General features: G+C 34.0%; 1 protein-coding gene across 1 annotated transcript in view; it reads left to right on the forward strand.

The window, feature by feature from the left end:
- The window catches only part of INTS6 (integrator complex subunit 6), an 88,124-nt gene that overhangs the window by 55,867 nt on the left and 13,856 nt on the right, over window positions 1-18,401 (forward strand). Inside the window, exons 5-10 of the mRNA XM_065895890.1 lie at window positions 3,658-3,841; window positions 9,351-9,476; window positions 10,898-11,052; window positions 14,849-15,001; window positions 15,868-16,000; window positions 16,932-17,026. Of these exons, the coding sequence (XP_065751962.1) occupies window positions 3,658-3,841; window positions 9,351-9,476; window positions 10,898-11,052; window positions 14,849-15,001; window positions 15,868-16,000; window positions 16,932-17,026 (846 nt within the window). The remainder of the gene's footprint in view (window positions 1-3,657; window positions 3,842-9,350; window positions 9,477-10,897; window positions 11,053-14,848; window positions 15,002-15,867; window positions 16,001-16,931; window positions 17,027-18,401) is intronic.

An 18,401-nucleotide genomic window follows, 5' to 3' on the forward strand; every position in this document is an offset into this window, starting at 1 on the left:
TGATTATATCTAATCTGCCTTTTATTGAGTTGAGACGTGTATGAAGTTTTCTTGTGTTTCATTTTCTTATAAAATGATAACACTGTTATAAAAGAGATATAGATAACTGCTTGAATGGATAGTTTACTGTGTTTTTGCATATTATTATATTCTAATATTCTGGATGAGAGTAAGTGATACAAAAATTTCTGCCATATTTGCTCATTTTGATTTTTTTTTTTGTTGAGGATTTTTAAAAATTTAGTGAATGGAAGAGAACATTGCAGATAGTTAAGTGCCGTTTCTTTTCTTCCCTTACTCAGTGTTATTTCCCTCCCTCTTCCCCATCCAAGCAGCAACAATTATCATGAATTTGGTGTGTAGCCTTCCAGTTCATGTTTTTTTACTTTTCCTATATGTGTATGTTATACACATATAAAACTACACTAAGTAATTGTTTAATAGTGCATATAGATGCTCTGCTCTATGTATCATTTTGCATCTTGCCTTTAATTTGTATTATCTGATGATTAGTGTATTTGAGCGTCTTTCTACCTATTTATAGGCTATATGAGTTTCTTCGGGCATTATTTTTTTTTGTTGCCCATTTTTAACTTTGGGAATTATCTATTCATATTTATTGCACATTTTTCTAGTGGTTAATTTTATGTTTTTCTACTTGATTTATGTGCTATTTGCCTTGATTTTCAAAGTCCACATATCCAGAAAGACCTCCCTTGGTGATTATAAGACATTGCTAGAATTTCAACTGTAGACTTTAGGTTTGGAGTAATCCAACCCTCCTGAGAATATTTTTTCATTAAGGTTTTTTATCTTTTTCCTGTCCCTGTTTGCTTGCCCTCACTCATTCTTATTTTACTAGCACATTTCAGCTATAGAGGAGTTTTTCCTGCCTCTTTGGTGATGAGGGAGGGTGGTAGTGATATGGAAGGCGTAAATAATAAGAAATAGAAAAATGAATAAAAATTTGACAAGTTTATAAAATTGATATTGCTCTGTGTAAAATATGCTTGTGACCCTTTGCTTATTTGTTTTACTTGAAGTACATTCTAGATCTAGCATTGTGCGGCCAATAAAAAGATAATGCTCATCATTATCTGATTGGGGTGTGTGTGTGTGTGAGCATTACTTGATAAGTTGTGTGTGTATGTGTACGTGATTTGGGGTCTGTTGTTGTGTGTGTATGTGTACGTGATTTGGGGTCTGTCCACTATTTATTTATACATGAGGTCTCTGCAGTGCTGTTGTCCACTGGATTCTTGAGACAGGTCCACGTATCCATTACTTTCCAGAGCTACTGCATTAACAGTTGAAATCTTCCTCCAGTGCCATTGGTGCTTCGATATTTATCTTCTGGCAGGGTGTGGTGATAGCAGCAAGGTCTTGGAGTTCCCAAGCTGTTTTGCAAGTGTCACAGAACCTTTGAGGTTAGAAAACCTTCCTCAGGGAACACCCTGGCCCAGATTTCTTAATTTAAGAGTCCTTCCTTATTATTGCCTCTGACTTCTGCCTTAAAAATAGGATCAGTGCCAGGAGAAAAGCTCATGACTCTTGGCCATGGGCACGAAATCTTGGCTGATCCTGATGTAGGAATCTTGCAGCAGATTCTCTTGACATGAGTCTTTTGGAGAGAGGTGCCACTTTAGCAGAGCTTTGCTAGGAATTCTCTTCTTAGAATTGAATCTGATTTTTTTTTTAATGGTTTGATGTAAGTCATTGAAGAAACTTGAGTTCTTAAGTCAGTGTAGAATGACTTCAATCCCTAATTTATCAAGTTCAGAAATCTTCAAGGTGAGAAATAGAAAGGCTGTAAGCAATACAATTATGTCTTGTTTTTGACAAAAGTAGTGTAAACTCTGGCAATTAATTTGGAAGTGACAATTTTATTTTATTTATTAAAAAAAATTTTTATTGGAGTATAGTTGATTTACAGTGTTGTGTTAGTTTCAGGTATACAGCGGAGTGATAATTTTGAAATGTGTTCTGTATTTTAAAGAAAACTCCAGTATTTGTATAAATCAGTCCCTGAGTATGCTGATCCTGGGTTTCATTTCTTTTTTTAAAAATTTTATAAGTGATAAGGACTTTTGTTTTCCTAAGCACTATATCATCACACTTAAATATTATTAATAATACCAGTAACATGTATTTCAAATTTTCCCGATTGTCTTAAAAATCTTTGCTCTTGATTGTTTTGTCTCTTATTCTCTAACAGTTCCACCAGCCCTCCCCACTCCCACTCTTTGCTTTTTCGTGCCATTGATTCATTGGAGAAACCAGGTCATCTGTCCTGTAACATTCTGGATTTGACTGATTGCTCCCTGTGGTGGTGGATAACTTGATCCTGTATCGTCAGTTTTCCCTGTAAACTGGTGGTTAGAACTGAAGGCTTGGTTAGATTCAGATTCAACCTTTCCTTCCCTTTTTCTTTCCTTCCTTTTTTCAATGTTATGTACTTCACATCATGAGGCCCATATTGTCTGGTTGTCCCCATTTACTTACGCTAAGACTGATGTGTGGATCTGTTGGTACCTTGTGACTGTTGGTTCAGAGGTACCCATTAGAATCACTTTAAAGTGTTTAAAAATTCTTAAGAATCTTGGATTCTGATTGAGCAGGTCCTAGAGGCATGGGGAGAGGCATAGATTAAAAAACACATGGAAGAAACCCCCAAACCCTCTACCTTTACTCAGAAGTAGTAAGAATCATTACCTTTAATATATTTAATATGTAACTAGAGTAATAAAATTTACTTTTAAGCAAATGCTTTGGGAAGATATGTTTCGTATGAAATGAAGCATATTTAAATCATTAACTGTGGAGGTGTTTGAGGCTACTGTGGTGTGGTAGAAAAAAATACTGACTTGTGGGACGTCCCTGGTGGGACAGTGGTTGAGAATCCGCCTGCCAGTGCAGGGGACACGGGTTCGATCCCTGGTTTGGGATGCCGCGGAGCAACTAAGCCCGTACGTCACAACTACTAAACCTGCACTCTAGAGCCTGTGAGCCACGACTACTGAAGCCTGCGCTTCTAGAGCCTGTGCTCCACAACAGGAGAAGCCACTGCAATGAGAAGACGGTGCACCGCAACAAAGAGTAGCCTCCACTTGACACAACTAGAGAAAGCCTGCACGCAGCAATGAAGACCCAAAGCAGCCAAAAATAAATAAATAAATAAAATACATAAATTAATTAATTTTAAAAAAAAAGAAAAAGAAAAAATAGTGACTTGGACCTGGGAGGCCAAATCATTTATTGTCTCTGAGGCCCATTTTTTTTTTTAATCTAGAAAATAGGAACCCTAAGATATTTATCATAGGGTTGATTTAATGATTAAATGAAATGATTTATTTAGAAGCAGTCCAGCACCTGGTGGTGAGTTGTGTTGAAATCTGAAAAGCATTACAGAAATAGATTTTTTTCAATTGAGGTCTTCTTTGAGCAAAGCTTAAGAAAATTGAAGTAATAATATCTTATATGCTATTTTATATATATATATATATATATATATAAGCTTTTGTTTTTTGAGCTTGGTTTTTTTAAATGATAGGAGACTCATGACTCATGATGTAGTTTTAATATGTGTCATTAATGTAGCCTTTTTGGGAGAAATAGTGTTGGAAATCTTATTGTTTTTTTATTTCCCCTTACTTTCAGCTCCATTTACCTCTTAATTCTCCTTTGCCTGGAAGCGAATTGACCAAGGAACCTTTTCGTTGGGATCAGAGACTCTTTGCATTAGTGTTGCGGTTGCCTGGCACGATGTCAGTAGAATCAGAGCAGTTGACAGGTGTGCCTTTAGATGACTCTGCAATCACACCAATGTGTGAAGTGACAGGCGGTAAGTTCTTTGCTGGCAGTAATTCAGTGACTTAAGCAGAGTTTATCTGAATGTTTTAAAGTGTGCATTTCAAAATCTCCATGTTTGTTTTTGTTCAACAAATTAATATTAGAAGTTAGTAGACATAGATGGTTTTAAAACTACATTGATGAAGGTCTTTGATTCGATTTGAATAGGATGTGAATACTATTGGGTCTGATAATGCATAATATTTTTTTTCTAACCATATAGAAAATGCTGGTATTTGAAGTTGTTAAACTTACATTCTTATCTACAGAGATTGCTAATGATTTACAAATGCCGTAGAACTTTTTTCTCTGAAAAAATGTTTTGAGAATCATCTCATTATCCATGTAATGATTAATGCCTGGTTAAGTACAGTTTTCCCCAGAGGCAAAGAGGAAGCTAGATAGGTTAGAGGAAACAGGTAGTGAACTCTTAGCCAGCTAGTCCAGGTGGTCACTGTGCTCAGTGAACATTAATGAAATTCTTGAAACAGAATATGTAAGAGACTCAGAACTTTTATAATGTGGAATTGGTTAACAGGTGGGTTAAATTCATATGGATATGTATTGAGTGCCTGCTGTGTACCAAGCACTGTTCCATGCTTTAGGACTTCCATAGTGAATATGACAGGCATGGTATTCTTGCTTTCATGGTGCCTTTTAGTTCTTGCTTAGGGAATTTGATACTAAAATGTCCAGGTTGGGCATACCACTATTTCATCAGTGTCAGGGGCTGTGACATAGTCTCCATACACTGTCAGTGCTCTATTGAGATTCTATCATAGCCAGCTATGTAAGTTAAAGGAAAATATAAAGTCTAATTTATATTTTAGGTGCCTTTCTTCTAAAATTCTGTGGATTTTGGAGATCTGCAAATTTCACAGACAAAAAGCGTATCCCATATAGATAGGTATGTGAAGAAGATAAGTTAGAGAGAGTGGCATAGACATATATACACTACCAAACGTAAAATAGATAGCTAGTGGGAAGCAGCTGCATAGCACAGGGCGATCAGCTTTGTGACCACCTAGAGGGGTGGGATAGGGAGGGTGGGAGGGAAGGAGACGCAAGAGGGAGGGGATATGGGAGCATATGTATATGCATAACTGATTCACTTTGTTATGAAGCAGAAACTAACACACCATTGTAAAGCAATTATACTCCAATAAAGATGTTAAAAAAAAAAAAAAAGAAGAAGATAAGTTAGAAGAATATTCCAAAATCACTGTTGGTAATATCTTTCAGTGACCCAGAAAACTTAGTTGGTCAAGGAATTAGGGAGCTTTCCCCAATATACATCCTGAATCTCTTCTGATGTAGTGGTTTATTTACCTTTCTTCATGCTCCTGCTAGCAACAATGGGAAGCTGGTCAAATGTCACTCACCTTTCCATATTATGTGAATAGTATGTTTTCTTCTTTATTTTCAAAGAATGTTGACTAAAAAAAGTTTTGAGGATAAAACACCAGAAAAGTAGAAATAATAGAAAAGCTAACATCCACTGGTGTTGTACTATCCAAATATGTAATCACTGCTAACAATTCTGTGCATTTTTAAACTTGATGATAAGAGTAGTGTGTGTACATTTATTTTTTCCATTATAGAACAATTCATGTTCATTAAGGAAAAATTGGAAAGAAATTTGCCTGTGTTGCCAAAATAACTAATATTTTGTTATATTTTTAATGTATACTTTAAAAATTATATAATTGTAATTGTAAGCATTTTTCTTTTATTATCAAGTAATTAATGAATACTCTATGCCAAATAACTGTTTTTGATCCTGGGAATACAGCAGGAACGATAGACAGAAAGCTTACATTTTTGGACTGTGTGACAGATGAAATCATGTAAAATGAATAAATAATATTTCAGAGAGTTCTCCTTACTATCAAGAAAAAAAAAATAGGGTGAGGGTGCAGAATGTAATGAGGCAGAGAATGAGTATTCCTGGGAAGTCTTTTGAGGAGGTGACTTTTTTTTTTTTAACCATCAACCTAAAGGATATGCTTACCCCAGTTTGAATCAATTTAAAATATTGCATGTCCTTGGAGATTGTTATACTCTTTGTCTAAAGAAGTAAATAAAACAACAGTTATTTATAAATTACATTTGCATATCTCTAACCTTGATGTTAAAGTCAGTTGTTTGAATAAGGATTAAGTCAGCCCTGGTTGTACCTTAAAAATATTAATCCCTCTAAAATTATTGTTACAGCATGTTCATCAACCCTCTCTCTTTTTTAGATATTTTAGTTCCAGGTGTACAACATAATGATTTGATATTTGTATACATTGTGAAATGGTCACCACATGCTAACTAAGTCTAGTTAGCATTTGAACAGAAATCTGAATAATGGAGTAAGCCATACAAAGATCTAGGTAGAGGAAATAATAAGAGAAGGAATATGCCCCATATTTTTGGGAGCAACAGCAAGGCTGATATGGCTGGAGCTTTTGTAGGGAGAAGTAGAGAGTAACAGGTTTGTTTAGAGGGGTAGGCAAGGGCCAAGTATTGAATAGCCTTTTAGGCCATAATGAATATTTTTTATTTTCCAAGTGTGATGAGAAGTCATTGGAGGGCTTTTTATAGGAGGTGACATCTGATTTCTGTTTCTGAAAGATCACTTCAGCTGTTGGATGAGAATATACTGTAAAGTGGTGAGAATGGAAGCAGGGAGACTAGAAGAGATGATAGTACTTTGATCTAAAGTGTTAGGTTTGGAGGTGGTGGGTGAGAGGTGGTCTGATGGAAAGGAGATACTGAGGGCAATGAGGGAAGAAGGAATCAAGGCTGATTCCTAGATGATTCAGTTGGCCTGAACAAGTGGAGGTGAATGGCTATGCCAAGTACTGAGATGGTTACTCAGAGGAGAAGCAGGTTTGGGAGAGGCGCAGGTATGACATCAAATTTTAAAAATGCCTAATAGACATGTTGGTGGACGTATTGAGGATAAAAAGCTTTTTATAAAAATTGTAAGACTTTTCTAGATTAAATAAATTTAACTTTCTTAGCCTGTATAAGGACTGTTGCCCAACTTAGAAATGTTCCTTTTGTCTCTTATCCATTTTACTAAAATGCTAATCTAGTATACTCTGGGGGAAAGTTTTTTTTTTTTTCCTTTGTTTCACTTTACTGCCTTCAGACTCACTATGTTTAGATTTTTTGGGGGGGATCCTCTAACCACAAGTGAGCCAGCTTCTTGACTTGAAAGTATGTGCTTTTCTCACAAATATTATTAGTGATCCCAGAAACTTTATCCTTCAATACAAGGTGTTAAACATTCCAAGAGGTGAGTTTTGACATAAAGAATAAGAGAAACATGACATAGGTTATAGGTTCACTTTGTAAAGATGGCAAAATTTCCTTTAACTTTCAAAAGAATTAATGAATTTTTGTTATTTTCTAAGTGACTCAAGTTTATTTTTTCTCCAATTTTCATAAAATGTCTTTGTTAGTAATTTTATTTCATACTAAGATCATAACCTCTTATATTTTCCTAATCAATTAGTTGATGACACAGGTTAGGGGAGTAGAGAGGATTGCCACAATTTTATACTTAAGAACTTCTGTTTTTTATTAACATCTTGGGAATATGCTTAAATATCATGAAATAAGATATTGAACCTTTATATAATCTTCTAAATACTTCCTGTGTTAAGACGGTCAGCCTTTTTATGTATTGTTTTATGTACATGTTTAAATTGACTAAAAAAATTTTAATTTGCCAATTCTTTCAAATAAGTGTGGTTCCATATAGGCTTTCTACTTTAAAGTAACATCATGGTTTTCAGGGAAGAACGTATGTCCAGATGAAAGTGTCTAATACCTTGTAAGGGTTTGAATCTTGGCTGCACTACTATACTAACTTGAATAAATTAGTTAATCTCTCCATGCTTTAGTTTTCTCATTTGTAAAATGGAGAAAGTAACCAATAAAATTGTTGCTAGGATTGGATAAATTAATAGAGTGATTAGAATAGTGCCAGGTACATAGACACTCAGTAATTGGTGAGTATTTTTATAAGTGTGGCTCTTATTGTTGTATTCAGGGTAAGCCATTTGTTATATGTTGCTTGTTATTCTAAGCTGACTGAGGATTTGAATCACTCTACTGCCTAATGTTCTCTTTTCTGAGTAGCCTTTAGCAAATCACATGTTGAGTGTAAATTGATATGAGTAATTTGATATGTCAAATATAATAATATAACGTGTTTGGTAATAATTGGTTGAATTTCTTAAGGAATAGGACTTTTTCGTATTGAGCTTATTGCAAATAACATTGTAAGATGTTTGATTAAAGATTTTTAGTTGTCATGGTTTTCAGCACTGGTCTAGATCAGTACAGATAATAGAAATATAAGTTATATATATAATTATAAATTTTATAGTGTCACATTAAAAAGAAACTGATAGGGAATTCCCTGGCGATCCAGTGGTTAGGACTCTGCACTTTCACTGCCGAGGGACTTGGTTCAGTCCCTGGTTGGGGAACTAAGATCCCACAAGCTGAGTGGCGCAGCCAAAAAAAAAAACCACCAAAAAACTAAAAAGAAACAGGTAAAATTAGTTTATATAATATTTATTTAAATCAATATATTCAAAATATTTCAACGTGATATTGGTAATTAAAAATTATTCAGGGATTTTACATTATCTTTATATTACATCTACAAAATCAGGTGTGTATGTTATAGTTACTGTATATCTCAATTTGGACTAGCCGTGTTTCAAGTTTTCAGTAGCCATATGTGGCCAGTGGCTGCAATATGGGACAGCACAGGTCTAGATATATTTATTGAAAAATCCCTGTTTAAGAAGTCTTTTCACTGGTATTTTTTCTTAATCACTAGCATTTTAATGCTTCTGAACTAAAAATTTCATAGGTTAAAATATTCAAGAGGGAAATTCACTTAAGATAGGTAATTTCTAAGTATGTAAGCCAAATGAAATTCAGAGAAGCACATGCTACTATCTATATATTAAAGTGCAAACACTTAAAATATGCAGTACCTACCAGCAGATCAATTAAATAATTATTGAGTATCATCTATGTTCTTAGCATTAATCTTTAGTGATAATACTTTTGTTAAGCAGGAGTAAGATTTTGGGGGTTCGTTGCCAGATGTTGTATATGTGTAATAAAGATAAATTGTTTTGGAAAACAGTTGGAGATAGTTTTTTTTAATTTATATATATTTTAAAATCTCATTTCATGTAATACATTGTGTATATATGTAATGATTTTTTTCATTGTGGTTTGCTCACACAAAGATTTCTATTTTACACATACCTTTAATTACAAAGAAAAATTTACATACTCTCACAAAATGGAATTGTTGATTGATTGAGAATAGCTATTTTTGTTTTGTTATTCTTCTATTAGATAATGAAAAGGTCAGACTTTATCATTGAACTTTCGTTAGTCAGTATTGTCAAAAACCCTACTATGGTTCTTTTTTGTTAAAAGTAGGAATTTTTGCAACTTTATTCTTTTTATTTCAGGCCGTTCATACTCTGTATGTTCTCCAAGAATGCTTAATCAGTGTCTGGAGTCCTTGGTGCAGAAAGTACAAAGTGGAGTGGTAATAAACTTTGAGAAAGCAGGACCAGATCCTTCCCCTGTAGAAGGTATTATTGTACTTCTCTTATAGACATTGTAAACTGGCTTTATCAAGTATTCAACTTGAACTGAAAAATTACTATGATTTGGCCTTGTCAATGTTAAGGTCAGATTATTAAGATGACAAAACAGCTGTTGGTAAAGAGGGAAGATTAAATAGGAAAGTCAAGGTAATATGACAGTGGTTTGGTAGCATCGCATTTTTATATTGGTTGTTCATAGCCTGAAAATTTATAAGCGCCAAAACCCTTTTTAAACATTGACAGATTAGCATATTTCCTTTTTAGTATTGTAATGCTGACTCTCTCCAGTATATATGCTTCTTCCATGTCCCTTAATTCACAAGAGTGTTCAACCCTAAGTGTTTATTTAATTCCTTAGCTACATTTTTTCTAAAGATCAGACTGATCAGAACCAAATGGTTGGTCTGGTTCCCAAAATGAGAAACCAGCCTTTGACATTCAGCTTGATCCTTTAAAGTCTAGCTGAGCCCCACCTGGCTTTATTCTAATATTTTGTGATCATGAACTATTTATATTAGCCAGAGGGTATAAGGAGTTTTACCAGAACCAATGGACAGTTTACATCTGGACCTTCTGCCTTGTATGATGTAGCTTATGACAAGAATTAGAAAGTCATTAATGGCACTGGCAGAGGTGATCCACTAGAGTGGGTAATTGGGAGAAGAGAAAGGTCATAGAGATGAGAAAGTGGTACCCTCAGAAGGGATTATAGGGAAGGAGCAGAAGATGGTAAGATTATATAAATCGCATACTGTGTCTGGTTTAAAAAAACAAACTTAAAAAAAATTGAATTGTTACACATGGAATATATTTATTTTTAAATTATTTTAGGACTTTGCTTAGAGTTAGGCACTAAGTAAATGTTTACTGAACTGTTAAAGAGAGTTACCGTTTTCTAGAATTGTTTTAGATTAAAGGTAGGCACTCAAATCTGGATTTTCATATTAACTTTTCATTTTAGTTATTAGGCTTTAGTTAAAAAGATTGATTTTAAAGAAATATTCATTTAGCAATACTTACCTAGTATTTACTAAGCCAAGCATGATGGTGAAGAAATTGAGTGTTTGCCCTTATCATCTAGTGGGGAAAACATGTCATTCGTTAAACAAGTATCTACCATAAAGTATGTTTTACATAATCTGATTGGACAAGGAAAAGATGCTGTGGGACTTCCTTTCACCTATTGAACTCATAGTTGGAATTTGCTGATGTTAGTCTCTAGTGAATTCTGATATAATCTAAATGTTAAGCCTTGGTCATGATAGTATTCTACCATTTAAGAAAAATAGGAAAATCCAGAATTGAAGAAGTATTAAGACATTTTCACTAAGTAATAGTAGATATAATTTAACTGCTTATGTTTTTCCTTTAATGATACATACTTTGCTTTGATTTCTTTGCCGTAGATGGGCAGCCAGATGTATCAAGGCCTTTGGGATCTCAGCCTTGGCATAGCTGTCACAAACTCATATATGTCAGACCAAATCCTAAAACTGGGGTTCCTATAGGCCACTGGCCTGTTCCAGAGTCTTTTTGGCCAGATCAGAATTCTCCAACACTAGTAAGTACCAGAGAGACTGTGACTTTGTAATAGTAACCATTAACTGCTTTTCCTACTAGTTTTAAGTGCTCCCGTCAGTTAAAGTTGTGGCTGTTGTATAGGAATTAGACAAGCGCTCAAAGTGCACTGATGACCTGTTACTTGCTTAAGTGTATTGTATTGTTCATCAGGAAGTAATAGAGAAGAGGCATCTGTCTCCTTTAGAATCTAACATTATGCTTATGCTTTTATTATTGGCATCTGGTTACAGAAGCATAGATATAACAAGAGCTTCTCTTTGGATTGTAAATATAATGTAACATGAGGATTTGTCTCTGGGACATAATATACAGTTTAAATGAAGGCTTAGAAAATAATTCTGATGGTTTGCCTGCAATCTTTTAGGACTTAGTCTTAGAAATTCATGTTGACTTGCATAGTTTTAGTTATATTCAGTGTTTTCAGTCTGGAGGTTTAAGGTAGCAAAGATTTTCTGGTCTTGTTTATAGGAATTATTTTTAGAAACAGTGAGGCTTGTTGAATGATCCTGGTGAATTATCAGTGTTCACTGTATGGTTCTTATAATAATAGGGTAAATTTGTACAAATATCTATTAAATCTTGTTAATACCCTTTTTTCAGATTAGTGTTTTTTGTAGTAATTGAGGACGCCATGGGATATGACAGTGGTTCTTTTGATGTTACCTTTAGAAGATAAGAGTTGTATTTCAAAGGTCATTAAGCAGTCTTTAGTAATGTTTCATGCAGCTATCATTTATGAGTTAAATTGAACTCTTTTTGAATGAAACCTTTTATGTTTTAAACCAATATCAACTCTTTAGGATAATTTTTACTTTTATTCTATACAAGGTCTATAAAGTGATATTTCCTTTATTCATTAGGGATTTAATGTAGTATATGAAATTAAGTTTTTATACATTTCGGTGAGGTATTGTCTTTCTTTTTTGGATTGAACCATCATAGTTTTTTAGTCTGGCTTTAGAGAAGCTCTCAATTTCTTTGGTCATACTACTTTCTCCTCTAGAGCCCTTTCAGAATTCTTATGGAACAGATATCATATTTATATGAAATATTATATTGTTGGTTATTCAGTCTATTATATTTATTTAACACCTACAGTAGTTAAATAACAAGTACATATGGTACTTGTTAAGTCCTAATAGGAAGAATTCCAAAACCAGTATCACAAGCATTATCTATTAATATTGCTCTAGTGGTCTATTACAAATTGTTACATGCCATAGAGGATTTTGAAGTGTCGGTAGGATTTCAGTTGGAGGAGGAAACTGTGTGAGAAAAAAGTATGGAAGTAAAAAAGAACAAGGTGCATTTAGAGGAATGGAAAGTAACTGTGAGGATAGGTGGGTCATAATATGTATGTAGGACATTGAGAGTACTATTAAATAAACCAAATTGCTTATGACTTTACATGCAAGGTTAAGGAATTTGAGCTTTCCTTAATAGCGTTCATAGAACTGAAGACATTTTTAACAGAGTGTTCCTTTAGGAAAATTAATCTGGTGGTTGTTACATGAACTGGAAGGTAAGCTATTTACCTAGAGGGCTATTGCTTTGGTTCACTTAATATAAGAGTTTTAATTAAGATGATGGAAGAGAGAATGATTAAAAAAAAAAGAGAGAGAATATTAGAAAGAACTGGCAAAATTTAGTAACTGAAGGATATTTGAGGGGAAATGAAATTTATATAAATAATAGTATTTCATATAAGAAGTATTGATACTGAAATTAAATGTGATTTATTAGAGACTGGTTCTGAATTTGAATCATGGCTCTACCAGTTATTAGCCATATATCTTTGGTTAATTATATTCTCTAAGCTCAATTTCCCATCTGTTAGAGATAGTAACTCCTATCTCATAGGATTATTTTGGGGATTAAATGAAATAATAAATGCCCCCCCTTTTCTTTTTGGATCTCAATATTGTCATCCAAAAAAATAGATGAGTTTCACAGACCCATTAATTACGCTGTATGTCAGGTACATGCTAGGCACAGGAGCAAAACAGTACTTCCCCTCTGGAACCTTACCATTCCATAGGAAGGTCAGTCATATAAACATAATAGAGTACAGTGTGCTGTCATAGGGGGCAGAGCAGAGCCCAGAGGAGGTGGTGCCTAACTGCCTGGTATGTGTTTGGGGTACATGGTGAGACTGTGTCAGGGAAGAAGTTTCTTAGAGGTTGGTACTTGCCTTGCCAGTTCAGTCTTCAAAACTTGGTTTGTTTGCATTATGCAAGGGGGAAAATAGTAAAGCAGCTTGTGATAACATGAAACACCGGGGCATGAAAGATAATGATTTGTTTGGGCAACTGCAAGTCGTTTTGGTATGGCTGGAGCACAGGGTATACATGGTGTGGTGGTTAAAAGGCAGATGGGGACTGTATTGTCAAGGCTCTTTGTAAAACAATATTAAAAGAAAAGAATCTGGCCCTAATTTTAGGTGGTTGGCTGCTATTTTTACCCAATCATTTGAGTTAGGAAAATTACATGATTATATTTATCTTCCATGGCCATGGGATTGATTGGAGGGGGCTGACTAATTAGGGAGACTAATTAAAAATGAACAGTTGTACTAATCTAGTCTGAGAAATGATGAAGGCATGAATTAGAGTGGTAAGAAATAGAAGGTAAATTTTTAGAGAGATGAGAATTTAGCATTGACAGAGGGCAGTAACTAAAATAGTGAGCATCTGCCATGTTTATGTATTCTGCTAAGTGGCTTAGAATTTGTGGTATCATTTAATCTAATTCTTTGTGACAGTTAAGTATGGAGGATAAGAGGGCAATATTAAGGCTAACATCTAGGTTTTTTAGAACAGGTTTTGTGGTTTGGGGGTGAAATAATGAATAATAATGAATTTGAGGGACCTATAGAAAATTCAGGTTATGTACAGTAGGTAGTTGGATACATAAGAGAAATGAGAGAAATCTGGTCCCTATACAGTAGATTTGGGAGCCACCAGTGTATGTAGATAGTAACTGAGGCCAAAAGGAGTCCTTTATAGCTATGAAATTCCACATTATTTCTTCATAGCTCATATTTTCTTCACCAGTCTTCACTTGGTGAGATTTTTAGGAAGGAGACTGTTAAGGGGGAAATAGAGTAACTTGCTTTTTTTTTTTTCCTTTAAAGTATTGTGGTTTTTGTGGCTCTACAACAGGGCCTCCAAAGTAGGGTGTATTTAACACAGGGGTAACCAATATAGTCTGCTGGAATAGGGAAGGGAAGCATTAGAACTTCTATGTATGTTTACTCTTTTCTATTTTTAATATTATTTTGGTATATATTTTATTATGTACCTATAAATTAATAATTTACAAGTATAAATATATATATGCCCTAATATATTGTATATTCAAAAATTTGTACTGATCAATGTGTGTCATCAATTTCGAAGCCAAGTAGTTAAATTGCTACAACTGAGGACTTAGGAAGGTTTCTATTAAATTAGTTGTTTCTTATATATAAAAATTAATGAGCACTTATTTAATTCCAAAATTTTGCATTTAATTTTTCTGATAAATCTGATTTTAAGACTTAACAAAAATTTTAATTCTGTATAGATTTTGAAGTGTCTTTTTTTCTTGTGAATATTATATAATTTAAGCATTACATTTTAAAGTATTTTCTTTCAGCTTAGTGGTGCTTTTGGTAGTAAATTAAATTCTCACTAGCAAAACTGAGAAACTGAGTAAACTTTGGTAGTGAGGGATACTAAAAAGGAGTTTGTTTCTGGTACTTTGTGAAAGAGTAATAATAAGACTTTCCCCTCTAGCCACCTCGTACATCTCATCCTGTAGTGAAGTTTTCCTGTACAGACTGTGAACCGATGGTTATTGACAAATTGCCTTTTGACAAATATGAGTTGGAACCTTCACCGCTGACTCAATTTATCCTGGAAAGAAAATCTCCTCAAACCTGTTGGCAGGTGAGCTGAACGACTATAGCAGTTTAAAATTTTATTTATTTAATTTTTATTGAGAGTATAATTGATTTACAATGTTGTGTTAGTTTCAGGTGTACAGCAAAGTGAATCAGTTATACATATACATATATCCACTCTTTTTTTTTCTTTGTTGCTGCGCACAGGTTTTCTCTAGTTGCAGTTAGTAGGGGCTACTCTTCGTTGCTGTGCATGGGCTTCTCATTGCGGTGGCTTCTCTTGTTGTGGAGCACGGGCTCTAGGCATGTGGGCTTCAGTAGTTGTGGCACACGGGCTCATTAGTTGTGGCTCGCGGGCTCCAGAGCACATGCTCAGTAGCTGTGGCGCATGGGCTCAGTTGCTCCGCAGCATGTGGGATCTTCCCCGACCAGGGCTTGAACCCGTGTCCCCTGCATTGGCAGGTGGACTCCTAACCACTGCACCACCAGGGAAGCCCTATCCACTCTTTTTTAGATTCTTTTCCCATATACGCCATTACAGAATACTGAGTAGAGTTCCCTTTGCTATACAGCAGGTCCTTATTAGTTATCTGTTTTATATATAGCAGTGTGTATGTGTCAATCCCAGTCTCCCAGTTTATCCCTCCCCACTCCCCACACCATAAGTTTTATTTTTTACACCTGTAACTCTGTTTCTGTTTTGTAGATAAGTTCATTTGTAGCCTTTTTTTAGATTCTGCATATAAGCAATATCATATGATACTTGTCTTTCTGTCTGACTTACTTCACTCAGTATGAGAATCTCTAAAAATTTAATTTGATGTTTCTTAAAAAGTTAAATTGAATCCGTGGTTTATATAACATTCTGTAAAGGTTATTAAATGTGAAGTTTTAACTACTCCTTTTTAACAGGTATATGTAAGCAATAGTGCAAAATATAGTGAACTTGGCCATCCCTTTGGTTACTTGAAAGCCAGTACAGCACTGAACTGTGTCAACTTATTTGTGATGCCTTACAATTACCCAGTCCTCCTTCCCCTTTTAGGTAAGTTATTCTCATCACATTCTCTGTGGCTTAGCATACATACAAATTTTTCCTAAAAACAAACTTTGGGAACATCCCTCCGTTTCTAAGTCTTCTTGTCTTCTGGAAATTAATGAAGATTTTTTTTTTTTTTAATACTCTAAAATACTGAAGCTGTATAAGGTTGTGTTATAGCAACCCGTGCATGTTTCTGGTAAATTGGAAGTCAGTGTCAAACTACCTTTGATTCTGCAAACTATTGAAGATATTATATTTTAAGTTTCTAAATTAAGTATTCTCTAAGTTTTTTGCAATTAGATTTCTTACTTAGTTAGAATTAGTAATGCAGGCTTTGTATTCGGTAAATAATTAGACATTTTGTAGAAGCATATCATATTTATAAGATCTGAGTATTTTCTAAGGATTTATCTGTACTTTTAATTTTCATTTGGCAAATATTTTTAAATGATGAATTTGTTCTAAAATAATATGATAAGCCTAAAGTTGGTTTCTGGGGACCATTTGACTATAATTTTTTGAGGGGTACTGTTGGAGAAGACATCTTTCCCTTCATGGAACTGCATCAGATTTAAAGATTACAGACAAAATATTAATAGGTATATTTTATAGAAAACATTATGCATACTTTGTTTCTGTCTTCAAATCTGTTTCATATATAGATTTTCCTTGTGTATTTTCTGATTCTACCTTTATTATTACATTTAATTTTAGACCATAATTGGCACCTTTTTATTTTTAAAGTGGTATTACTACTCAAAAATGCCAGAATCAAAAATTTTAACCACCTTTAATTTTGTTAAAAATATAGGTCAGATGTTCCTCTCTCTTATATAAGTAAGAAAGCAGACTTTAAAAATGAAACTTATTTGACTTGATTTTCATGTGTGAAAACAATGAATGATGATAGTTTGTTCACATTATAAATTTATAGATGACTTGTTTAAAGTACATAAGGCAAAACCAACATTGAAATGGAGACAGTCATTTGAAAGTTATTTGAAGACAATGCCTCCCTACTATCTTGGGGTAAGAATATTATTGTTAAAAATAGAACTTGTTATAAAATTTTATATTATGCTTATAGTTTACTATAGGTATTAAAACTTATTTATTGCTGTTATAGAATAAATGTCATGAAAATTGAGTGTACAAATGACCCATATAAATGTAATGGGAAAGAAATGTTTCAGTGATTTGCAGAATAATGATGATGATGATGATAATGAGAATATATATATATAATGCTTACCCAGGCCTGGTTCTATCCTAAGCACTTTACATGTATTAACCTCATTTAATTTCTATGGTAACCCTATGAGGCAGAAACCACTGTTCTTATATCACAGATGAGGAAACTGAGGCACTAAAAGATTAAATAATTCATCCAAGGCTACATAGCTAATATTTGGGGGTCAGGAATTCAATCCCAGGCAGGCCTGGCTTTAGAATTTAAGCTTTTAACCTCAGTTGTTATACTAGCTTTTTAAATTGCAGTTTTATAATTATTTCCCTTTAAGGGTACAAAAAAAGGTTTGTGTTGCATTATTCCCTAAACCTCCAGAAATATTGCTTAAAACCTAGTGTATCATAATAGATAGGACCAATAATGCATATATTATTAAATATATTACTTTATTTATTTTGTGAAAAGTAGCTTCTTAACAAAAAGGCCTACACTAAAAGCACTTTAAAACATTACTTCTGCTTTTACTGCAGGAATGTTACAGTATTTGACTGGAACTAATCTTTCTAAATGGTCCCTAATAAGAACACTAATTTCTTGAGCTTTGAAAATCATATGTTATAGTTGTAAGAGAAAAGTTGTGTGTGTCTAGCACATAGTGCCTGCTATGTAAGAGAGGGAAAAGGAAGAAACACTTGAATGTGAACTTGCATATGTTTGACTCCTATGTTTCATAGCAACTGGGAGGATTTAGCCAAAGCCACATGAATATTAAATATCAGATCTGGGATTTGATTCCAGTTTGACACCAGTGCTTTTATACATTTTCTAATATGTCATTGGGTGGTTATCATCCTTTTTCTGACTCTGTCCCATTCACATGGGCTAGACAGTCCTGCTAGTAATATTTTTCCTTGCACAATGTGGCTCTCAATTAGTCCTTACAATTGAAAATCACTGTATCACATCCATAGTAAATATTAGATGATTTTTGCCTCCTCGTTTTTCCTTCAGAGCTTGTTTCTGTTTTTTCAGCTCAGCTAATGATAATAGTAGTAATGATTAATACCTACTGAATGCTTACTGTGTGCCAGATGTATTTACATGTATTAATTCATTTAATCCCATGACAACCCTATGAGGTAGATACTACTATTATCATTTTACAAATGAGAAACTTAAGGCACAGAGGGGTTATATTACCTGGTACGGGGTCAC

This window comes from Phocoena phocoena, chromosome 18 (genome assembly GCF_963924675.1).
Source record: "Phocoena phocoena chromosome 18, mPhoPho1.1, whole genome shotgun sequence".
Taxonomy (NCBI): Eukaryota; Metazoa; Chordata; class Mammalia; order Artiodactyla; family Phocoenidae; genus Phocoena; species Phocoena phocoena.